General features: G+C 40.6%; 1 protein-coding gene and 1 pseudogene across 7 annotated transcripts in view; both read right to left on the bottom strand.

The window, feature by feature from the left end:
* Positions 1 to 18,231, bottom strand: part of LOC148401285 (dnaJ homolog subfamily C member 5-like) — a 51,815-nt gene extending 33,584 nt beyond the window's left edge. Inside the window, exons 1-4 of one of the 7 annotated variants that reach the window (XM_088365412.1) lie at positions 17,924 to 18,231; positions 12,588 to 12,943; positions 12,306 to 12,511; positions 5,820 to 5,990 (exon numbers count right to left, since the gene is read on the bottom strand). Coding sequence is in view for 1 of the 7 variants with exons in the window: in XM_088365403.1 (XP_088221529.1) it covers positions 16,442 to 16,453 (12 nt within the window). In the remaining 6 variants the exon portion in view is untranslated. Of the gene's footprint in view, positions 1 to 1,331; positions 1,884 to 5,819; positions 5,991 to 12,305; positions 12,512 to 12,587; positions 12,944 to 16,441; positions 16,501 to 17,923 lie in introns of those variants that run through there. The other 6 variants (XM_088365456.1, XM_088365423.1, XM_088365403.1 and 3 more) reach the window with 6 other exon arrangements.
* Positions 18,232 to 23,724: 5,493 nt separating this feature from the next.
* LOC148401284 (uncharacterized) lies at positions 23,725 to 25,438 on the bottom strand (annotated as a pseudogene).
* Positions 25,439 to 25,942: the final 504 nt, after the last annotated feature.

Genomic DNA, 25,942 nt, shown 5'->3' with positions numbered 1-25,942 from the left:
AGAAATGTTGAATGTGCCAGGAAGAATGAATGGTGAAATTTTGGCTTAAAATTTATAAATTTCTCGAAAACCGTAAATATTTGGCATGAATATTTAGAATGTGTTAAAAGTGTAATGGAGTAAATCAGATGAATTATGTGGAAGTAGTTAAGATAAAAATAAAATAAAAGGCAGAAGAATGCAGAACAAGTTGAATAATAATAAAGTCAAGTCAAGTTTATTTATATAGCATTAAATCACAAGAAAGTCTCAAAGGGCTTCAAATGTAAAAAAATTGCCAATTTAAAGTACAGGAACAATAAGTGTGAGGGCCACAATGATGATCATGACAACAAAATATTTCTAATTGGTTTTGATAGGTACAAAGGGGGAACGTGGAAGAAGGTTTTTAAAATTTGTGATATAGCGTGACTCCATTATCAAGAGTAAGGATTTCTTTTTAATTCTAAGAATTGGCATCAACAAAAATGAGAACGATAATCTTCAAGGTGATAGTGTAAGTGGCAGGAGGAAACGGTGTATAATGTTTTTTAAACATTATTTTTAGTCTCATTATTTTTTAGGAGGGTCAGTACTGCTTGTGAGGAGATGAATGAAAGAACAAGGTAACAGTAAAAGGGAGTGCTCTATAAATTTTTGGTTCTTTGCCCGAGGTAGTTATTTGGAGGGATGAATTTAAACTGAAAGCAAAATGGAACTGTTTAGTGGAAGAAATATGGGAACGTGGAAATATTGAAGTTACAGCTCAACACAAAGTGTCAAATAGTCTCAGTGTGAGATATAAGCAAACTAAATGGGGAGTTAAATCATGTTCCAGCATTATGCATATTAGCAAACGATGAGAGGACAGGAGACCAGACAATTAGATATTTATTTTGGATTTAAAATAAAAAAAGGGAAATTTTAATTGAGGAGAAAATTTTGCGTAGGGAGGGTTCCTTTTACAATTTAATATTGTATGTTTTTATGTGTGTGTTGTGGGATGACAGTTTGTCTGTAATGGTGTATGAATTTCAAGTCTGTACTTGTGGTGTGGTGTTTGTGTATTGTGAATGGTTAACATGATTCAAGGTTGGGGTGATGTGATCACAGCAGAGGATAACATTCCTCTCACCTGAAAAATATAAAGATACTACAGATTTGAAAAAGCAAGATTGATCAGGGCTAAATTTGGACTAAATATGGGTTTAGGATTACTCTGGAGCACCATTGACAACAAAAGACTTCAATGGAGAAGGCCCATATCAAGATTATGACTAGACGTGACGAAACAAGCATTGACAATCAAGACTCTGAGCCAAGACAGAGTATGACAACAACTCTGGACTTACCTGACTGTAAGGGAACGGACAGTACAGCCAAGTGCGTAGCGACAGACTTTATTGTGGAAGGGGATAATGGGAACAGCTGGCGCTGGAGCGGCGATCGGGCTGGAGAGGACAAACGATTCTGCGGGATTTCCAATAGTCAAGCGAGTCAGTATCTCAGGGACTGATGAGCGAAGCAGCATCAAGGGACAGACTGACACTCAGGTCTGCGCTGGCGGCGCTGATATAGCGCTGTCCATGAGCCCGTGGCAGGTGACGGCGATTCCACTGACAGGGGGGCGTGGTCCTGTCACAGGTGGCACCAGCACGTGACACCTGACAGTGTGACGAAATTCATGTGACGAAATTTGTGATGACTTGCTTTGTTTTGATGTTTTACCTAATTGTATTGCAGCCTCTAACAGCAACCCAGGGAGCAGATTGTGCTTTATTTGTTAAACTCGTGTTTACTTTGCAGGTTGTCAACTGCAGTCTTGGAGAATTTTGTGTCATGTCTGTGAACGTCTTATTTGACATCTAATTTATTTTTTCCACAAGAGGATTCTGTCTTCCGTGTACATACCTTTTGATCTTTAATCCATCTGATATGTGCTATGTTGTTACAACTAACCCCTTACTTTTCATAATGAGTTTGTAAATGTGATCGTTTTCAGGACAGGCTCGGCAGGTTCCAGTTGTCAATTTCATACGTTTGACATGCGCCCGGGTGTGGATTATTTTTTGTTTATCATTATGAATTTTATGGCTTTTGTTCATACAGCCATGTGAGATGCTGCCAGTCGAGTTTCAGGGACTGAGAATTGGTGATTCTAAACCAGGATGGCATCTGGAGGTACACCGAAGTCCAGCTGGCGATGGGTATGTTACCATGGGCATTGTTATTTTTACTTTTTAACCATAGTGACACATTTTTTAGAATGTGTCAAAAGGGGGAGGGGAAAAAAAAACAAAAACAAAGGGGGTAATTGTGAGATTTTAAGTGTTTTCAGATTTGATGGTTTTTAAGTCTTCAACATGCTAGACGGAGGAGAAGAAGCAGCTCGGCAGAAATGAAGTGAATGGGAGACAACATCGTGAAATGGAGCCAAAGCCTGGTAACAAGTGTGGAGAGTTTTGAAATAGCTTATAATAAATTGTAGACCTTTACAAGATAGGATCAAATAGGTGGGAGAGTATTAAATGTAAAAAATTGGAACAATAACATACAGACTAGACTAGAAAGAAGACTAGAAATGAATTAGGAACAGGTGGATAACTAATGCAATCGTTTCCATATCTTTCTGTCCTGTCACACCAACCATCTGCATGTCCTGCAACATCTTCATCTCTTCCACACTCTCCATTATTTTGGCCAGTAGAGATTTCCAAACCTCGCTTCTAACATTCTTTCCCATAACTTCATGCTTTGCTTAATCAACATAACAACACCTCTGTAGCTACTACAGTTCTGCGCATCGCCGTGGCCTGAAATAAAAAAATAAGAGTCAGCACCTTTCCAGGAATCTTCTCGCTTTTTAAGAATCTCCCCTGCCACCTCTGCTAGATAGTTCCATGCTGTCAATGGAATGTTGCCTAGGCCAATTGCCTTTCCACTCTCCATCTTTTACAAATGTCTGGGTATGAATTTTATCTATATTTATTTTTCTCACTCATTGGCGGCCCCACAGAGGGACTTGAAGCAGCTCCACAGAGGGACATGGTGTGCCAACAGAGGGACCCTGGTGGTATCAATGGTTTTGGTGACCTCGGTTAAACTGAGGTCAACAGAGGGAGTGAAGGAATTGGGTCGAAATACAAAAAGTCCTGCCTAGCCACAAAAACAGATATGTTCAAACCTCATTGAATAAAGTACATAAGCAGACAAGTATATTCACATATTAAATAAATAAAAGAAACATTTTAAGCATATAATTATACCTACACACCAAATCAATAAAGAAGACATAACTAGACATTTTTGATAAGTGGTAATGAGAAAGGTTTTTATAACTTTATGATCTGATATATATTTCTGAGCACTTTGAAATAACAAATGTTTTTTTATATATTGCCTGAATAGCTTAATGACCCTTAAGGAACTGTTTAATGCATGCCTGATGATTTTCTAAATCACGGACACTGCCAAAGTCGTCTAAAAATGTTCAGTGCTTGATTGTATCTTATGTGTTGACTAATGCTAGACGCCAGTTTTCGATTACTACTGAACATTCTGGACAGAGGGAAATATTTTGCCTAACAAAGAAAAGATATGGTTGAAAGCATGATTAAACTAAGAATATGATGACGTAAGCAAGTACATGGAGATCAAAAGAACAAACAAACAAAAACATGGTAAGTGGTGAGTACAAACTTTGCATATAGTCAGGGAATACTAATAAATTGATGATGTCACAGCCAAAAGCTCACGTAATTCCGTACAGAATGACAAAATTGAAAGAATGATGAATGGATGAGGTGCGACAGTGTATGTGCAAGAATGGAGGAGAATGTTTACAGGAAGGTCACTTGGAGATACAACCAGCAGGTGCCAGAGGGAGACAGCCCAGCCAAAGATGATCGTCAAGGCTGAAAGACGGAAAGGAAAACAACAGCCTCCACACATCGAATCGCCCATAATCAGCACCCAACCCCACGGAACCAGCTCTCACCGAACCAGCACCCACTCCCATGGAATCAGACTCTCCTGCGAACTTGCCCCGCCCCAAAGACCCATCACCCATCAAACTCGGCCCACACTGGCATGTGCAACTGAATATAAGCTGACCAAAGAACCTTGAACATTGCCTTTTCTGAATGGAGACTTTCTGCTCTTGAAAGGCCCAGCGCTGAATTGTACTTTCCTGAAAACAGAGCTTTCTGAACAAAATTTTTATTGAACTTAACCAACCTTTGTAAGTCTAATTTCTGCTTCAGTGTCTTAGCATTTTCCTAAATCTGAAGAAATCAAATGAGCATGCAGTGAGTAAATTGGATAACAGGTGATTGGCAATGGCTTTTGCCGTGAGGCGCAGATAGCGCGCTCCCTAAATTGTGGACAAAATCCAACATGAGTAAAAATGTATTTTGAAAAATATAAAAAAATTGGCGATTCTCTCCCAACTACATCCGTCGGTTCAGGTCAAGACGCTCATCTCGGTCACGTGACATGTCACCTCGGTCGAGCCCACGAAGCAAGCAAAAATGAGCAAGAAACAAAGATGTTTGGGAAGCTTCTTCGAAAAGGGAAAAAAGCCCAATGAGGAGACGGAAGGAGTCCTACTTAAAATATGGATTTATCGCCTCAGGTGAATCTGACGCGCCAAGCCCACTCTGCATAATATGTGGCGACAGGCTAGCTAACGAGGCAATGAAGACTTCAAAACTGCTTCGGCACATGGAGACCAAACATCCTGCATTAAAAGACAAACCTTAACCACTTCGGGTGTCATTGTCTTTTGTGGTATGAGTGTCCGCCCTGAGACTGGGAGGTCGTGGGTTCGACCCCCAGCCGAGTCGTACCAAAAATACTATAAAAAAATAGAACCCGTTGCCTCCCTGCTTGACACTCAGCATTAAGGGTTGGATTGGGGATGCTGTGAGGCGCTGCGCCCCACAGTCATTACTAATGCACAATGTATAGCTTCTACTATGGAAGCTCGTCTGAGGACAACCACTCTCTCACGCCTAGATGGGATCGTTTCTGAGAAACAAGCTCAGTGCTCCCAATAATTGAACGTAATGGTGAGTTCTATTTTTATGCCGTTTATACTTGTTTTTATGACAGTCGTATCATTTTATTTCATCATATTTATATATTTATTATAAATGTATTATTTATAAAAAAATATTTATTTATATAAAGGCTAGTCTGTGAAAATATTTTTGACATGTAACCAGTCCGTGGCGCAAAAAAGGTTGGGGACCACTGTCTTAAAGGCTGTACTACAATGCAATTAAATACTTTTCTGTTTCCTTTTTGAAGAAATTGTACATCTCAAGTAGCTTCATCTTGAATAAGAGGAGAGGGATAACCCCAAACAGCTCCAGCAGCCAAACGACAGGGGATGGCAACTGATCTTCAAATCAATGCTGACACAACCGCAGAGACTGATCCATGTTGAAAGATGCATCGAGAGAATAAAACATTTAGATTGCTCGGTAAAATAATTCCCTTGTCTCTGCAGTCAGTGTTTCACAAATGTTTTTTGTTGCTGGCTGCTTAGTTAATTTTCAAGAACCACGTTATACAAATTGAGGCAGCTCTACAATACCAATTTTGATAGGTACTGTTTATTAGAGAGGAACGTAATTTCGTTTGTGCGACATGCCTGCATGAAATACACTTGTCAATAAATTTGAACATTTAAACCTTTTAATGATTGCTCAATCACAAAATAATTAACACATTGGAACAAAAACCGATACAGCATTTGAAATTCACAAGCTTGTTTATTGAATAAATCACGTTTCCCAATTTTTCCCAATGGACTAGATTATTATTTCAAACTCAACATTTTTAGATGTCTCGGAATGCCACACTGAGGAAAATCTTTCCAATCTCCATCCAGTGGTTGAGGATCTTCTTTCGCTGAACTTGACGTTGGTGCAGCTTTTACGTCGTACCACGCACCGCCGTCTACAGATGGATCAATGGGAAGCTTTTGGTTGACCGCATGCTGGCATCTGTGCAAACAGAATGAATGGATCAGTATATTTATAAAATAACTAACAATCAACAATTTCAAAGATGCATCAGTAAAGGTCCAGTATATTCCCCCCTTGCATTTGCTGCGTCATTATCAGAACACTGTCATTACCCTTCCTAATATTTTCTAATAATATTGATAGCATAATAACAAACAAGTTGTGACTTCCAAATGCTAAATTTTCATGAAGGTTAGCAACACGAGGTTAGCTTGCAGGACCTCACATGAGTGAGAGAGTTATCACACAATAAAGTTTACCCATCGAGTAAAACGGCTTTCTTTCATCTAACTTTAAGGTCTCTGCATATCAGCCAACGTTTAAGTTGTTCCACACTATGTTTGTTGATTAATTTTCATGAAAGTTAGCAACACGAGGTTAGCTTGGTTAGCTTGCAGGACCTCACCTGAGTGAGAGAGCTATCACACAATAAAGCTTACCTATCGACTAAAACAGCTTTCTTTCAGCTGGCTTTAAGGTCTCTGCATGTCGGCCAACGTGTTTATCTATGTTTGTCGATTAATTTTCAGGAAAGTCAGCAACACGAGGTTACCTAGCAGGACCTTATAGGAGTGAGAGAGCGATCGCAAAATAAAGCTTACCTTTCTACCAAAACGGCTTTCTTCCCGCTGACTTTGAGGCCTCTGCATGTGAGCCAACGTTTGAGTTGTTCTACACTAGTGCTTCTCAATAATTTTCTGTGATGGCCCCCCAAGGGAGAAGAAAACATTTTGCGCCCCCCCCCCATGTTATTAACATTAAAGAAAACAAAATATAAATAAAAAAGAAAGATCAACTTACAGAATAATAACTACAAGAATAACTACTAATAACATTGTTTTTAGTCTGTATCAGAACAGATTCAATGTGCATCACTTTGCCTGAAATTGAAAATAATTTATAATTATTTAAACTATAAACATTCTTGACCAACTGCCATTTTATGCTGGAAAATTACAATAAAATAATAATAATATTCAATTCAAAGTAATCAGCAACATTAACTCAGGAGCACAATATGTAAAATATTTTAACCTACAAAACAAAAATGAATAAAACAAGTTGTGCTCAAAATGAGGCAGAATGACGGAGACCAAATCCATGGCTGCAGGTAGTATCAGCTCTTCTGCAATGGTGTGTTTTTTTTTTCGCACTGAGTAATTTGGTATGATGCTTACAGTGCTTGATTGACTGAAGTAGCATTCACAAAGTGGGATGATTGTTGGCAATATTCAGCCCGTTTTCGCTGAAAAACCTCAAGCATCTTATCAGCGTGATTGGGGTGCAATGACTTTATAAGTGCTGCCTTAATTTGTTTGGCTTCATACTGTCCGCTGCCAACATTGTAAGGCACAGTAAACAAACCGGTCTTTCCTTGTCTCCCATCGTAGTCGCACTGAAGCCGAGCGCTACGTACGCTTGTCTTAGCTTTTGTGTGACTCTCAATTCTCTTATCTCTGTCTCTCTCCGCCGTTGTTTTCAGCCCTGTTCAATATTTTTGCATGGTGTCCCACTGCACTTTTTATCGCCTGCTCTGTGCTGTGTGTGCACATGTTCCGTGCGCTCTACACTGTAGAGCGACTACTCCTTGCGCACACTCTTCCAGTGCTACCGCCACTCCCACCTACTGCAGTGGATGTCTAATTACCCTTTAATCTAGTACAGCTAAAAGAAAAGCATGTTCCCTGGTGTCACACGCGCCCCCTTGGTATTGCACCGCGCCCCCGTGCCCCACTGTTTGAGAAGCACTGTTCTACACGATGTTTGGCAATAAAACCGTGTCGGAATTTCGCCCCTGGTACGTCCTCCTCCAAAATGATGCGTGCAGCTGTAGTCATCATTCCAATGTTCGTCCGACTGCTCGCATCCGCTGAATATTTATGAGCAAACGTGACGTCATTTGAGATCAACCCCATAGACCCTGTTGACCGTCAGGCTCTGGACGCTGAAGTCCACCACGAATTTCTCTGGTTTAGGTGGTGTTAAGGTGCAGGTGATTTGAGTCACACCAACTGGCAAAGTGCCGGACCAGGCTCCTTTACTCCTCCTCCCGTCCATCCCTAATACAACCAACAATTGCAGTGTCGTCCGCAAACGGCAGAGTTGTTGAGTCAGAAGTGTACAGGGTAAACAGATGAGAGAGCACTGTGCCCTGCGATCCTTCCACGCTGCTCCTCACAGTGCCTGACCTACAGCCTATGCGCACATTCTGAGGTCTACCTGTCAGTCCATGCTCTATGCCTTCGCCAACATTTTGTCTCTCAGTAGCATAGGCTGAATGGTGTTAAAGGCCCTAGAGATATCCAGGAAAGTAATCCTCACAGCATCCTCCACTCCTACCTTCTCATGATACGCAAATTGTAGAGCAGGGGTGTCCAAACTTTTTGCAAGGAAGGCCAGATTTGATAAAGTGAAGGGGCCCAGGCGCCAATACTTTTTTCAGATATTTTTTCAACTACAAAAATTTCATGCAAATACATACTGTTATGAAACAAATTTCATTGTCCCGATTGTCTATTAAAAAAAAAAACACAAATTCTGCCTTTCATTCATATCTGAAGAGTCAGATAACATTGAACAAACTGTATGAAATAATTTAATTTACAAGAGTTTAAAATTATTTTTGCCTCATGAACATTTTAAACAGGAGTTATAAGCAATGCAAAGTTGTCTGTTATTATTAAAATATATTAAAGTGAATTTTGCTCTTGTCATTTACAATATTTTTCAGAAAGTAATAGTTTGTGTCACATCTACAGGTTCATAACTTCAACAGTATTAACATGGCCACTTCGTAATATTTAATATTAAGTAATTGTTACTTTTGATTTACTTTTGACTCACAGCCCCACGTGATGAATCGCTGTTGTGATGCCAGTTCAGCTTGGAGCTGCTTCACTTTATCAGCGCGGTCACTCCCTGTTAGCTTGTCGTATGTGTTAGCATGTTTAGTCTGATGGTGTCTCTTTAGGTTGAAATCCTTAAACAAGGCAACAGTCTCTTTACAAATTAGACAAACACAATTGCCTTGATTTTCAGTGAAGTATTGTAATTCCCATTTTTCTTGTAAGCGACAGCCCTCAATGTCAACTTTCCTCGTTTTCTTTGCAGTCGCCATGGCAGAAATGAGCGGCGAGGGCTGGTGCTGCCACCTTTTGGTAATAGGAGGAATTACAGTTTCAAGTTTCATGATTTCTTTTTTTTATTCAGTTTGACAGTGTCATGTAACATGGGGGTAGAGATGGTGCAAATGGTAGAATATGGATTGTTCACAGGAATAAATTGGCAGAGCTAAAATTCCAAATTTGTCCAAAAGATGGCGCCAGACCAAAACGTGAGACCAAAAGAGGGGCCAGAATAAGCTAAACAGGTTAAAATAGAAATAAAAGAGGAACACGGTGTCAGAGTGTGAGTCACGCATGGAAGCACAAATGTGATTTTTATTTTTTGATTTCTTTGCTTGGCTAAAAATGTATTCTGTAACCGCTTTAAGCAATATTATTTGTCAATTCGATCAAAATGAGAATAGTGGCATGACATAAATTGTTTGGAGAAGCACAAATGTGATTTTTATTTTTTGATTTCTTTGCTTGGCTAAAAATGTATTCTGTAACCGCTTTAAGCAATATTATTTGTCAATTCGATCAAGAGACCCGTCACTATGAGAATAGTGGCGTGACATAAATTGTTTAGAGAAGTAGGTCAAGGGTTTGGATTTTTATTTCAGAGCTAATTGAAGCGTAACTTTAAAAAGTTATTTTCATGTAACAGGAAGAGAAGAAAGGGGGAAGTGAAAGGTTTTACCAGGGGCTAGCTGTGCATTTGGTGGAAAGTACTGCGTGGTCAGGGCGGAAACAGCTGCTGAAGGCCCCAGATGTCCAAGCGTGGGAAGAAAACTGGGCACTCCTACCCTTTAGTAGGCGTGGGAAAACTGGCCAGTTCCTTCTATAGGCGTGGGAAAACTGGCCAGTTCCTTCTATAGGCGTGGGAAAACTGGGCAGTCTTACCCTATAGGGAAAGTACAGGAGGAAAGAAAGGGGAGGGGGGGGACAGAGAAGTCTATAAAAAGTCCTGCAGGGGCAGCTTCAGGGCTTTTTCCCCCAAAAGAGCGCTCATACGTGAAGAAGCCCGGAGGAGTTTCAAGATTTTTTCCAAAGTCCCGAAGATCTTTGTGTGAGACGCAGGATCGCTGGACTGAAATTAACTTGGATTTACTCCCAAAAATTGGACTGGACAACTTTACAGGAGAAATAGGTGAGGGTTTACCATTTTCATGTATTTTAGCGAGAGGTGGGAATAGTCATCGGGCCGCCGGCACCCTCGGGGCCAGCCTGTTTCTCTAATTTGGATTTTAGAAGTAAGATCGAATTGATCACTCGACTTTGCTTCCACCAAAAATAGCACGCAGCTGGTATTTACCTCTTCCCTCTTTCATGAACTGTGTTTTGCAATCGAATTGTTCTGGGATTGAATGATTTTATTAACACGAGTATCAGTGAGTGAAATTGTTCGGTTTCTGGAGTAGTTGAGATTTGTAATTCTATTCCATGTTTCTTCAATAAATGTGTTTTGTATATTACTTACTTCGTTGTGCGCGGATTTGTACTGAATATGCAACCGATCGTTCGGGGCCGATTTAAATAAAATAAATTAACGGAAGTGTTTAAATCGGATTATTGGTTTTGTGTAAAACGGAAAGTTATTTAACTATTTGAAAGGCTCAGGCCCGCTTCCCCTTTTTGACGGGCCGCGTAAAAAGTAACTCCGAACAAGTTAGAGACTTGAATAACTTCCGTAGTTATTTGAGCCACGAGTGAATTTCGATCCGTTCGAAAGTTGTTTCGTCTGAATAAAAAAACGAAACTGTTCAAATCGGATTATTGGTTTTGTGTAGAACGTAAAGTTATTTAACTATTTGAAAGGCTCAGGCCCGCTTCCCCTTTTTGACGGGCCGCGTAAAAAGTAACTCCGAGCAAGTTAGAGAATTAAATAACTTTCGTAAATATTTAACGGAAGAGTGGATTTCGTTAAAAGTGAATTCGGTTGAAAATTTTCTTCTTCTAAATAACATAACGACGACGGTTAAAATAAATCATTGGAGTTGGTGGAGGATAAAAGTATTTCGATTGTCCGTCGGGCGCGGCCCAGTTCCTAAATTTGTCGGGCCGCGTCAAAAGTTAAATGGGACACGATCAAAAACTAGACTTGCCTTCCAAATTAATTATTGGGCAAATCTAGACAGAGCACGACATTTTTATCCGGTTTAAGAAAGTTGTTATTCTTTTTAAAGCAATTAAGTGGGGTGAAGGACTCCGACGGTTGTGCTAGATCTACGTATAAGAAGTTGGAATTAATCATATAAAGGGCATTAATTTTCTTCTTAAATGCTATTATTGTCACACTTTTATTAATTCGATTCTCTTTCGAATAAAAAAGTTGGTCGGCTCGCTGCAAGAGCGACCAAGTGGAACGGACCCATATCAACATTTACTTCGGCAAAACTAGTGCTTGGGTGCGCTATACAAACGAATCCCTGAGGTCTTAACAAAGACATCTAAAAAATATCCGTAACAAAATAAGAACTTCAAACACTAGCGGGGAGCCATCAATACGATGCGGTCAGTTCGAAGTCTTGCCTCGAATTGAGTTACTCGGCTCGAGCTTCGGGTGACTTGAGAGGGATTGGCGTCGTACAGAAATTGGATTGATTCCGGTGGAGTTAATTTAACTCGGGTGGTTAGATTACGGACGAATCCCCGAACCCGGCTAAAACAAACCCGTTACCGGGAAGCCGGGGGCACCTTATTGCAGAGGTGCGTTTGACAAGGCGGGCCATGAATAATATATTATAAGAACGAAGCTGTGGGCCGTATGAAATATGACCAGGGGCCGGATTTGGACATGCCTGTCGTATGTGTTAGCATGTTTAGTCTGATGGTCTCTCTTTAGGTTGAAATCCTTAAAAAAGGCAACAGTCTCTTTACAAATTAGACAAACACAATAGCCTTTATTTTCCGTGAAGAAGTATAGTGATTCCCATTTCTCTTGTTTTCTTTGCAGTCGCCATGGCAGAAATGAGCGGAGAGGGCTGGTGCTGCCACCTTTTGGTAATAGGAGGAATTAGTTTCAAGTTTCATTTTTTTTTTAAATTCAGTTTGACAGTGCAGGCGGGCCATGAATGATACATTATAAGACCGAAGCTGTGGGCCGTATGAAATATGACCGGGGGCCGGATTTGGCCTGCGAGCAGGACTTTGGACATGCCTGCTGTAGAGGGTCAAGAGCATGTCATACCTGAGGCGGTGAATCAGCAATCGCTCCAAAGTCTTCATCACATGCAAAGTTAGCGCAACTGGCCTGAAGTCATTCAGCTCTGCAGGTCGTGGTTTCTTTGGGACTGGGACGATACACGATGTCTTCCACAGCTGAGGCACCACACCATTTTCCAGACTCAGGTTGAAGATGCGCTGTCGTGGGTCATTCAGCTCCAGAGCGCAGGCCTTCAGCAGATGAGGAGATTACCCAATCTGGACCTGCTGCCTTGCTGGGGCAAAGTCTCCTCAGCTCTCCACTCACCTGAGCCACCGTCACCCTGGATGGAAGGATATTGTCCACCGGTCTGCAGCTCAGTGATGGAGCGGAGGGAAATCAGTGAGCAGAAGGGTCAGTCAGGAGTGAGGGTGTTGACAAGTGGAAGTGATCAAAACTGTTGAAGTCGTTCCGCTGAATCACCCTCTCCACACCTCCACCAATGGTGGCACCCTGCATTGGGCTGCAGCCAGTTATCAACCTCAAATTCCGTCCCACACCTCCTTCATGCTGTTCTTGTGCAGCTTCTGCTCCAACCTCTTCCTATAACACAATTTTGCCTCCTATGCTTAAACTCCCGCTAATCACCATCCTTGAAGGCCTGCTTCTGGCGATTCTGGAGGCTTTTAAAAAGAGGAGTACGCAGAGAAAGAACTCAGAATTAATGGAGATTGTAACAGCTTCCTTTCTCCATTTTTCTTCTCGCGAATAAACCAATCCTGGTTGTCTTCTCCTCTTTGTTATAGTGTGTAGAACAAACGAAGGCAAACTACAGCCCGCGGGCCACATCCGGCCACGGGGCCGTTTAATCCGGCCCGTCAAACCTCAATAAATTCTATTATTAAACTTTTTTTTTGGTCATTTTCCCTGCAATTACTATGTTTCCCAATAGATGGGGAAGCGCCTGCCCGTGCATTTACTCCCGGAAGTGCGTGTATGTACTAAGTAGTACGGACCCGGCGCACTCCGCACTCTATTTCCATCGGTGCCGCATTTTGAGTGTGGGCTGTGAGGTCAGCATTCTCGTAATTCGCGCGTTGAGCTTTCAGATACAGTTTTACGCTAATGCCACCCACAAACCTTCCCCTGGAATCCTTCCACTAAAATGAGTGGCCCGAGGAAAAGAAAGGTGGACACTGAGTGCCGAGTGTTTAAAACAAAAAAAGAGAAGACAATTTGGGTCGACCTACGTGTGTGAGCAGACGTTCCGCCACATGAACGTCAACAAAGCCCGTCACAGCTCTAGGTTAACGGACCGACACCTCGGCTCTATCCTAAGAATTACCACAACAAATTTTACTCCAGACCATGATGCACTAGCAAAAAAGGGAGACCAACAATACTATTGATTTCTTTATTACTTTATTTAGATGTATTCTTTCACTGATTCTTCAAGATGATGTATTTGGTCAGAATGTTCGCCGTTTGATGTGATTTTGCTTCATTAGATAAAGATATTTCATAAATCTGACCTGCAGGCCCTGAAGTGATGGAAACTATTATTCATAATAACAGTGACGACACTGTTAAATACGAATTTAATGAGAATCACTGATAGTAGTTTTTTGGTGAAATATTTTTTTAATGCTGTTAATAAATGCATTTGTTTTCAAAAAGCTTTTTTTTTAATATCCATGCTTTACTACCTACTAAAAGTACAAACCTTTTATGCAATGACCTTTACATGTCATTTCTATTACTTCACACAAACACTGCATTCATCTGCTCCTGGTTCGACCCCCCGATCAAAATTTAGAACCAAATTTGGCCCGCCAGTCAAAAAGTTTGCCCACCCCTGATATAGACTAAAGAAAGACCAAGAGCAAAACACAATTAATAGAAATTAAAGACCCAATTTCAAACATAATGCATTACAAACGGAATGAAATACAACATTGATTTGAGCAATATCAGAAGTTATATACCCAACTACAAACATCAGAGGATGGATTAAAAGCATTATTGAAGGAAATTACCTTGCCCAGGTGGACCGACGAGCAGAAGGAATTTGGTAGCTGGAATCGCTGAGAAAGAAATCACCTCGGCTATAGCGCACCTTAAACCTAATAAGGCAGTAGGACCGAATGGATTCCCAGGAGAATGCTATAAAAGCTTGGCAACATTAGTGACACCCATGTTGCAGTCAACATTTAATTCAATATTGGAGGGTAACCCGGTTCCTCCCTCATGGCAAGAAGCAGTGAAATCAGTGATCCCGAAAGAAGGGAGGGACAGAGAGGAATGCGGCAGCTATAGACCGGTAAGCATCCTAAAGATTATAAAATCTTCACTCATATATTAGCCAAAAGGGTAGAGAGTTTGCTACCAAGAATTATTGACCTCGATCAATCAGGACTGGTACGCCGGAGACAGACTCAAGACAATATTAGGAGCACTTTACATGTAACTGATCACGTAAAGAGATTAAATCTGGAGGCAGTGTTGGTGGGGCTAGATCAGTGGGGAGCGGTGCGATGCCAGTGCGTGTGTGTTGGAATAATTTTAAGTGAAGCCTTGGCCTGCCAGACCTGGAGGCCTCGCCTTTACGAGTTTATCTTTCCTTTGATCTAGGTTCTTCCTTTTTAGTGATAGGGATGTCTTTTGATCCCTGTCAGCCATTTGTATCCTTCCTGTCCTTATGTTGTCTGTGTGTTTTTGTTCCCGTAAGAGGCCTTCACTAACAATGAGCAGGGCTTATTTGCATAGGTGACATGTTCTTTGTTTGATTCACAGGAACTTCATTCCTTTTAGTTAGCTGTAGGTTTGGTTCATAGATTGTAGTTGATCAGACCTGTTTTTCTTTGTTAAGGGTTATATACAGTTAGAAGTAGTTGCATAAAAGGTATCCCATATTTACTCAATGTTTGTTTAAGGAACTGCATACCAGTTACCTCACGTTTGCTTAATGTGTGTTGAAGTGTTTAGAACAAGTTACTTATTATTACTGTATGTTAATTTATCAAGTAGATAAAGTTAGCAAAGGTTTAGTTGCATTTGTTCCACAGCAGAGCGGCAATCAACGTGCTTCAAGGTATTTGATCACAGTCAAGGACGAGTCAGCCAACTGTGAGGGAAGACGGCTGGTTGAAGAAAGAGGACAGCCTCTGCGGGGGTCACGAGCCAACAATGAAGTGCTAATTTACACTACATTATTTTGCTAATCAGCGTTGCTACAGACACAATCTCCCCCCCCTTAGTGTAGCAACGCCTCTGTAACCAGGGCAACCATAACATTAAAAAGAGGGGCACGTGGAGTAAGGACTCAGAACTGATGGAGGTTGTAACTGAGCTTGCTTTCTCTATCGTTCTCCTCGCGAGTAAACCTGTTCTGGTTGTCTTCTCTTCATCCCAGCGTGTGATTTAATGTCTAATCGTATTTAGACCTGACAGTGTGACCACGGGGAACATGCTTTTTTTGGCAGTACAAGATTAAAGGGTAATTAGGCAGCCACGGCAGGAGGTGGGAATGGTGGTATTATTGTAAGAGTATGCGCAGGGCGTATTCGCTCTATAGTGTAGGGCACACGGAACATACGCACACAGTACAGAGTAGGCGATAAAAAGTGCAGTGGGACACCATGGAGAAATATTTAACAGGGTTGAGAAGAACGGAGGTTCGATTCCACCTCCGACCTTTCCTGTGTGGAGTTTGCATGTTCTCCCTGTGCCCGCGTGGATTTTCTCCGGGCACTCCGGTTTCTTCCCACATCCCAAAAACATGCTTGGCAGGCCGATTGAGCAGCCCAAATTGCCCCAAGGTGTGCGTGTGAGTGTGAGTGGTTGTTCGTCTCTGTGTGCTGGCAACCGGTTCAGGGTGTCCCCCACCTACTGCTTGATGACTGCTGGGATAGGCTCCAGCACGCCCGCAACCCCCGTGGGGACAAGCGGCATAGAAAACGGATGGGATGTATGGATGATTAGATTGCCGTATTTTCCGCAACATAAGGCACACTTAAGAACCTTTAACTTTCTCAAAAAACAAAGGTGCGCCTTTTAATAAGGTGCACCATTTATGTGGAATTCCAAAATTTGTAGTTGTTTAATGTGGCTTTCGCTACACAGAGAAGTAATATACTGTAAAACCCAATCAGAGGACTGTACGTAATACGTTGCATACGTACCTCCGCCGGCATTGATAAATAAATACAGGGGGTCCTCGGTTTACGACGTCGATCCGTTCCTATGTAAACCGAATTTCAGTGTAAATCGGAACGGTAATAAAACAGTAATATAGTAATAGAATGAAACAGTACAGTAATAAATGTAATAAAATAAAACTCGGAACAGTAATAAAACGATAATGCCATAATAAAAATGAGAGACGACAAAGTCCAAAACGGCGTACGTATACCACGCGAGTGGGTAACGCTGTCTTCGCAGCATTTACCCCAGTGATAAAAATAACAGCTTTTGGCCATGTTATTGCATTGTGAATAGTGCGGCATGAGAGGGCACTGGTTAGCACTTATTCTCACGGGTCTGCTGTGAGAATTTGTAGCTCCCCTGTAACTTTGCCTAGGACCTGTTCAAATTTGCCACACTACCTGAAAAGACCCCCAGGAAGGCAAACAAAAAGTCAGTTGATGGCTAGGGCTCACGGTTTCAAAAATGGGAAGGGGGTACTTATTCTCACAGGGCTGCTGTGAGAATTTGTAACACTCGTAACTTTGCCTAGGAAGAGGGCAACCTGTTCAAATTTGCCACACTACTTGAAAAGACCCCCAGGAAGGCAAAGAAAAAGTCAATTGATGGCAAGGGCTCACCGTTTCAAAAATTGGAGGGGAGTACTTATTCTCACAAGGCTGCTGTGAGAATTTGTGTCTCTCCGAGTAATAAGGTTGGCGGATTTGCGATACAGTTTGTCAACACCCATGAACTTGTTTGGTTTGTCGCGCCCCAACGGATGTGATGTAATGGATAAAGAAAATACGTAATAGAAAACGGAGAAAACCGAATAGAGTAAAAACAACAACAACAACAACAACAACACACCAAACGGATCATAAAAGTATCTCTGGAACGCCGAGAAATATATATTACACTTTTCTACACTCTTGGAGACTCTAAATACACAAGAAAATTAATTTAAAAGCAAACATTTTCCACGATATGTGAAAAAAAAATCATGAAACTATTGTATGGCCTAAATCACAGCACAGAAATTGGTATCATTGAACTTTTAAACATAAACGTTGACAACAACTTATTGGTCACATCGCTTGCGTCTGTACTTCTTGGTCAATAGTGTTTCAGATTAAGAGTGCAACTAAATATAGAAGCAGGTACTGTATGTGTGATCCACTTGCACGGTTTATCATTAAACATTGTACACAGGCAATCTCACAGAGCTAGAATTCTATTTCAATAACAAACAAAATCGCGTAAATGTGCCGAGTTAAGAAGAATCTAATTGACATTTAAAGTGTATCAAAATGTCTGCCGCTTCTCACACACCCGGTTGATGTGCTCTTTGGATTGGATTATCTCCAGCGACTTTATCCGCGTTCTGGTTAGCCCACTAGTATTAGTTTGCGCTCTAATCCAAAAACGGCGACTGCCAGCAGTGTTTGCGTACATGCTAACACAGAGTTCGTACTACTCACCAATTTATCACGCCCAATCGTACAACGCTGTGTTCAGCCCACCGTCCGAATCAAAGCGGGTGTTCAAATGTCTCCCCTCATCCCAACAGAGGCTGGAAGATTTCGCAAAATCCGAGGAGCGAGCGGCTATTGTTTACACCGGTGCCATGTCCGCGAAGTGCGCTAACAGATTTCAATCGCTCCACCCAGCTGGTGCGATCAGAAAATGATTCTTCTTTCCGTGTATTAATTACTTTGGTTGCGCTCATGCACTATCAGACCCATATGCACTACTCACTACACACACTACACATACACCGTCAGGCAGGAAGTGGTGGAATGAATTTCAAAATAAAAGAAACCGCAGTGCAATTTAATTCTAAAGGTTTGTTTGTTTGTTGGTTGGTTGGTTGGTTGGTTGGTTGGTTGGTTGGTTGGTTGGTTGGTTGGTTGGTTGGTTGGTTGGTTGGTTGGTTGGTTGGTTGGTTGGTTGGTTGGTTTCTTACGAACATTTAAAGAAATACAAGAAAAGTAAAAAATACTGAAAATAATAACTCCATAGTACAATAGAGAAGAAAGAAAAGAAAAAAAAACATTGCGTTATAAATTTTCACTTTATTATAAGAATCTTATTTGTTCAAAAGGGAGTAGAAGGAAGCCTAGGCTTATCTAGCTCTACCCCTTGTAACCACGTTTGCTTGATTCCGTCAAGATTTGTCCATTTTCAGATATGTTAAAGATATACATATATATATATACATATACATACATACACATATACACACATACACGTACATATACATACATACATATATATATATATATATATATATATATATATATATATATATATATATATATATATATATATGTCCGCATACATATATACATGCATGTACACATACATACACACATATGCATACATATATACATACATACTACACACGTATATACATATACACACACATACACACACATATAGATATTATACATACACACACTTATACATACATACACCACCTTTACATAAATACAAAAGCAGTTTAAACACCTCACAGCATGCTACGGTATCCCATCAGTATTTTGCCTTTATACATTTTTTTAAACTGAGGTAAAGTACTACAATTCTTCAGTTCGTCACTGCTGATGTTCCATAATTCCACACCTTTAGCTGTTATACAATGCAACTTTAAAGTTGTTCTCACCAAATCTCTTTTAAACATAAGTGTTCCTCTTAAATAATAGGTACTTTCCCTCCACTCAAACAACCTCTGGATACTGTTTGGTAATTGATTATTTTTTATTTTGTACATGAGTTGGATGGTTTTAAAATCGACTAGATCATTGTATTTCAGTGCATTCAGTTTTACAAAAAGAGGGTTAGATGGTTCTCTGTAATCAACATTATTTACAAGTCGTATTGCTTTTTTTTTGTAGAATGTAGATTGGATCTGTGTTTGTTTTGTATGTGTTGCCCCACACCTCCACACAGTACACAATGTATGGGAGTATGAAGGAGCAGTACAAGGAATATAATGATGTTTGGTTTATAAGATCTTTTACTTTATACAATACTGCCAGTGATTTTGAGATCTTTGATTTGATATACATTATATGTGGTTTCCAACTTAATTTTTTATCTATTAGCACTCCAAGAAATTTTACTTCATTCACTCTTTCTATTTCTATATTATTTATTGTAAGAATTTTGTCTGTGTTTGTCGGACGGTTTCCAAATATAATATACCTTGTTTTACTTAAATTCAATGTAAGTTTATTTGTGTCAAACCAACTCTGTAATTTTTCCATTTCAATACCCACAGTATCCAGTAGTTGGTCCAGGTCATCCCCACTAGAGAGCAGATTTGTGTCATCTGCAAAAACTACGGCCTTGAGTAACCTGGAGACCTTGCACATATCATTAACATACAAAATAAATAACAAGGGGCCTAATATTGAGCCCTGAGGAACCCCACACTTTACCTGCTTTAGTTTTGATTTGAAGTCCATTAATTGCACATATTGATTCCTGTTTGATAAATAACTGTTTAACCAAGTGAGTGGCATACCTTGTATGCCATATCTCTCAAGTTTTGTTAACAGTATTTTATAATTTACAGTATCAAAAGCTTTCTTAAGATCCAAGAAGACACCTACAGCATATCGTTTATTTTCAATAGCTGTTGTTATTTCAGCTACGAAATCTAACAAAGCCATTGTGGTGGTTCTATTTTCCCAAAATCCATACTGTTGGTCACACAGAATATTTTGTTTTGTGATGAAATCATCAAGCCTTTTATAAAATATTTTTTCTAGTATTTTGGAGAATTGTGGGAGTAAAGATATTGGCCTGTAATTTGAGAATATTTGTTTGTCCCCAGCTTTATATATCGGAATAATTTTAGCTGTTTTCATTTCACTCGGAAAAACACCATTTGTCAGGGATTGGTTGCAAATATGTGTTAGGGGTTTCACCACACTTTCAATAATATTTTTTTTAACAAGTGACATATCTATTCCATTACAATCAGTTGACTTTTTACCTTTAAATCCTCTAACAATTTCTATTATTTCCGTCTCATCCGTTCCCCTTAGAACCATACTTTTGGCTATGGGTACATCCTTAATTAGGTCACTTGTACTCCCTTTTTTTGGTACTTCTTCCACCAAAGTAGGCCCAATACCAACATAGTAATCATTAAACTCCTCTGCAATCATTGCAAGTTCATTTATAGTTATATTGTTACTGTTTACAAAGTAAGAAGGATATCCTGGCTTTCCAGTTCTGTTTTTAATAATTTAATTTAACACTTTCCATGTTGTTATTGTGTTACTCTTGTTTTCCTCCAGTTTCTTGCTATAGTAGTTCCTTTTACTGTTTCTAATTATTTTGATCAATTTGTTTTTATAGGTCTTATATTTGAATTCAGCTTCTTTTGTTCTTATCTTTAGGAAATCTTTGTATAACAGTTTTTTTTTCTTGCAGGCGTTTAAGATTCCCTTTGTCAGCCATGGTTTTTCCACTGAATTGGGTTTGACCGCTTTCCTTACAAGAGGACAGTTTTTATCGTAAAGTTCAGATATAATGGTCATGAATGTGTTGTAGGCTTCATTTACATCACCCACATATACCTTTTTCCAGTCTTGTTTTTGAAGATCATTTTTGAATGAGTTAATTGAATTACCAGAGTTCATTCTACACATTTTAAAAGCTATAGCATCCTTTTTTTCTTTGTACAGTTCTGGATCACCGCAAACACTGGCAGGTGGTCGCTTGAATCATTCATTATCAGTCCAGTTTTTACTTTCTTTTCAATCACATTTGTAAATATATTATCAATTATAGTGGCACTGTGAGATGTGAGTCTAGTCGGACGAGTTATTGCAGGGTTCTGAACTATGTCATAAACGATTTGACGGAAACGTCCCTGGACTGTTGTTTTAACTTTAAATACTTTCAAAACTTTCAATTGTCATCTTTGCGTTGTGAAATATTATTTAATGTTGTTATTGAGCATTATGGGCAGTGTGAGGGCGGGGGGGGGGGGGGGGGGCGGTTGGGCAGGAACGAGGGTGCGAGTGGGGAGCGGATGGGCGTGAGTTGTGGCAACCAGCAGCTCGTGTATGAATGTGTAAGTTGTTGAGTTCAATAAAAAGCGACCACCGTTGACCACGTCGAGGGCATTACAATGGGGAGATTTTATATATATTTTTTGATCCGCGTGAAAAGTAGGGAGATTTTTTTTTTCCATCTGAATATCGGCCCACAATTTCATTGACCGCGGGGGGCGGAGGGGTTATTTGTCAACCAGGTTCTTTGCCTGCGTGAAGCTGGCCCCCCACTATTAGAGTGGTGCTCACTCTAACTTATTTTTGCAAGAACCACACGGGGGACAGTATGCCCTTTTTAAGCACTTGCAAATGGAGAGTCATTCGTCGCTGTGCGTACAGCGATGATCGAGTGAGGTCTGACTCAGGCCTCTTGCAAGAACATTTTTATTGAGAGAAACAGGGTGGGGGTGAGAGTGGGGGTGATAGTGGACAGGATGGGGTTGAAGCCCCTGGCCTGCTGGTCAAAACGTAGCAGGGGGTCTTTTACGACGTTGTGTAAACAGAACTTTGATTGCTTCCTCTGTAGCTGGTCAATCAGTTCAAAAGATCTTAGCACTTTGTTCTACTACTTTTGTTAAGACAGGACAAGCTAGGTTAATTATTACAGGTTACATTCCAACATAATCATAGGATCAAACTAATCTATCAATCCTAACACCCACCCCACGCAAAAGTTAAGGAAAATAGTCTGTTTCGGTTGTGCTTCGTTTGTGCTGGTTTGCGCCGTAAAAAAAAAGGTTTGTGCAGCAACTGTTTTCTAGTTTTAAAATATTATTTTATAGGTCTTCCAGAGTTCACCCAGCCCCCTCATCTGCTCAAAATGAACCCAAAATGGTACAGTTCGTTTGTGCTTTGTTTGTGCTGGTTTGTGCTGCAAAAACTTTCGTTTGTGCTGCTACGGTTTTGTAGATATTACACATTTATTTTATAGCGATGACGTCACCTAGCCCCCCATTTTCCTCCAAATGGACCCAAAATGGTAGCGTTCGTTGGTGCTTCGTTTGTGCTGGTTTGTGCTGCAAAAAAATTAGTTTGTTCTGCTACGGTTTCGTAGATATTACACATTTATTTTATAGCGATGATGTCACCCAGTCCCCCATTTTCCTCCAAACGGACCCAAAATGGTACCGTTCGTTTGTGCTTCGTTTGTGCTGGTTTGTGCTGCAAAAATTTTCGTTTGTGCTGCTACGGTTTTGCAGATATTACACATTTACTTTATAGCGATGACGTCACTGTATTTCGTCGCGAATTTCAAGCTGCTACGGTTTTTTAGTTATGAAAGATTATTTTATAGACCATACAGAGTTCACCCAGCCCCCCCCCCCCCCCATCTGCTCCAAATTAACCTAAAATGGTACCGTTCGTTTGTGCTGGTTTGTGCCGCAAAAACTTTCGTTTGTGCTGCTACGGTTTTGTAGATATTTAACATTTATTTTATAGCAATGACGTCACCCAGCCCCCCATTTTACTTCAAATGGACCCAAAATGGTACCGTTCGTTTCTGCTTCGTTTGTGCTTGTCAGGTTTTTTCTCTGACTGAATATCTGTATAAAAGAAAAGGATCAGCAGACAAAACAAGTGAGGCAGAATATTGAGTTTTTCTCGCGAGGAGTGCAACCAGATTTACAGCAATCTGACTACACTAAAAATCTGTTTGCACTCTTCGCTCTTTTTATTTGGAATGCCCTACCCACAATGTGAGACTAGCCCCTAATAGGTGGGGAGAAGGCGTCGGCTTTGTCTCATTAGAGAAGAAATGAGATTCTATGTGAAACAAGAAGTCACAGACAAGATGTCATGAGAAATGAAAGTAATGCAAGGACAAAATGCTATGTGAAACAAGAAGTCACAGACAAGACGCCATGAGAAAAGAATGCAAGGACAGAATGCCATGTGCAGACATCAACAAAATAGATTGAGCTATCAACAACTTTCTTGGATTCCCAGAGGTGTAGAAGGTCAGGAAGCTCCAGACAGCATCGTTCGACTTGTTGTTGACTAGTGGACGTATGCAAGGCGAAACAGCAAGCATTCTGTGCAATAATCTTATTAATAAGTACTCATTAGGGAATGCATGATAACATATATATATACAATTTATCTAACAATTCCCCCCTGTTTTATCATAAGTTCCCGGAGACCAACTCATCACCCACATGGCCTCTTCAAAAAGATTTTCAGCCAGGGGATCACATTTCGCGAGAACTAACTTACACCCGGGAGGAAATTGAGTAGTTAGCAAAAGATGTAAAATCATAAGAAGACATTGGTATCAAATGAACGGGAAGCAATAGGGTTACCAAAGCGCAAATTCCAAAGCTGTTTAAAGGCAACCTATCATAAAGTTTGTTACTATTACACCAAAACCAAATATCACTATGAGCAATAGGCAAAAAAGGGGCAGTGACATTAATCATGGACCCACACCATGGAGTAGCTAGGGCGCCGAGCTTCTCACCGGTACCAGGTAATCTAATGCATGTGAAATCACCCTTAGCTACGTCGGAAGAAAAAAGGGGTTTACGTTTTGTCATAGAGGCAACAGGGTAAACCTTATCCCATTTAAAACAATCATGAGTGGGTGAAATGGATGAGTTTAACATTAAAACAACAGCACACCTAGGAACTATAATTGCAGGTATGATTTTCAAAAGAGGTCTTGGACCCATACATGCAATGCAACTGGTGTTAGCCATCTTTGCGGCTTGCTCAACCTTAAGAAGCCAGTTGTTGGTTTGACTGCTTATTCCCGTGGAGGCTAAAGAATAGCTGTCTACATCAGTGAGGAGCACACTTGTGATTTTTGCTCCTGCTGACAGGGTGTAATTATTTATAACGGGATGGTCCGCGATCGACATTGTTTTGTTAATGCAAATAGCAATAGGAAAGTGAGGATTAATTCCAGAGCACCAAGCCCACAGTTGAAAACCCCAACAGGAAGTGTTAAACAAGGTGGTATTTGGAGGACGAATTTGACCATCAGGGAGTGTAAGAGTCAAAAGGAGGCTTGTGCCCTGATTCTTCAAAGTAACTCGTCTAGCGAAGAACACAGCCTCTTCACTGGAACCAGAGGGCCAATAATCTCGTGTTTGTGTGGTGACAAGGGTACCCCAGTCGGTGCTAACCGGGTGGCCAGTTAAATACCACCAATATCCAAGCCATTCACCCCCAGTAGTGGGGTGACCATTTTGAAAACCTTTCAGACTTTTCAAAGGTAAAACAATAGAAGAAGACGTATTAGGGGCCACAGTAAACATCAATGAATTATTGTAACTCCAGGACTAAAGCCATGGCACGCAAGTTGGAATGCGGACGGTTTCTGGAGTACAAACAACATGATCAAAAGGGGATTTAGTGTTGCGCTTATGTCTAGCAATTTTTCCCCATGAGCCATATTGATTAGAATCAGTGTTGGTAGTTGCCTGAGAGAATGTTCGAGGCTCATGGTACTCTACCAATAAAATAACCCCCGAAAAAAGTATAACAATAACACAAACCAGCAAAAACAACCAAAAGCACATGGTAGACTTTGCGCAGGCTACGGCCCGATTAAAGCAATTTACGAATGACTCTCTAATTCTCATGTTTTAGATCTCCTCAGGGTCAACACCCTGAGCTTTGGGTTGGTGTCTTGGAATAGGCTTCTGCTAGCTTTCGTGTCAACCCTGGATCTTGGCACCAGGATCAGGCACTATTACCAAACTTTGCTCACCTTCCTTACTTAGGTTGGGTCTGCGGGGATCACCTTTTGCAATGAGATAAATGAATCCACGTGTTGCGTTCGGCTATTTTCAAAGCATTAGGTGTCATGAGTAGCACCAAAAAGGGACCTTCCCACTTGGGTGAATGCCAATTCTTCCTCTTGATACTCTTGATCAAAACCCAGTCTCCCGTTACCACTTTGGGATCTTCCTGTGGAGACATGGGTTCATCATCAGTGTTATTGGTTTGATTCTTCTGACGTTCCAACATTTTTCTCATGTAATCAGCTAATGTGGCTTCCTCGGGGATCTCCCATGTGTCCTTGAACTGAGGAAGCCTGTAAGGTCTTCCAAACACAGTTTCATAGGGAGTTAGCCCTGTTGTACTTGTAATATTTATGTACATTTTGACCAGGTCTAAGCACTGAGTCCATGGTCGTTTGGTTTCTTCCATACATTTTCGTAATCTGTTTTTATAGTCGCGTTAGCCCTCTCAACAAGGCCAGCCGATGGTGGATGGTAGGAACAATGTTTCTTTAAATTTATGTGGAACATTCTTCCAATGTTATGCACTATTTGATTCACAAAATGTGGACCATTGTCTCTGTAAACTTTTTCTGGAATACCATACCTTGGAATGATGTCTTTGCATAAGGATTTTGCCACTGTGAGTGCATCAGCATGTTTGGTAAGGCATCACCAGCCATAAATCCCAAACTTTGCCACA

This window comes from Syngnathus floridae, chromosome 2 (assembly GCF_059516105.1).
Source record: "Syngnathus floridae isolate MCC-2025c chromosome 2, RoL_Sflo_1.0, whole genome shotgun sequence".
NCBI classification, from domain to species: Eukaryota; Metazoa; Chordata; class Actinopteri; order Syngnathiformes; family Syngnathidae; genus Syngnathus; species Syngnathus floridae.
Note: the sequence above shows the minus strand (reverse complement) of the source record. Positions and strands in the feature narration are given on the sequence as shown.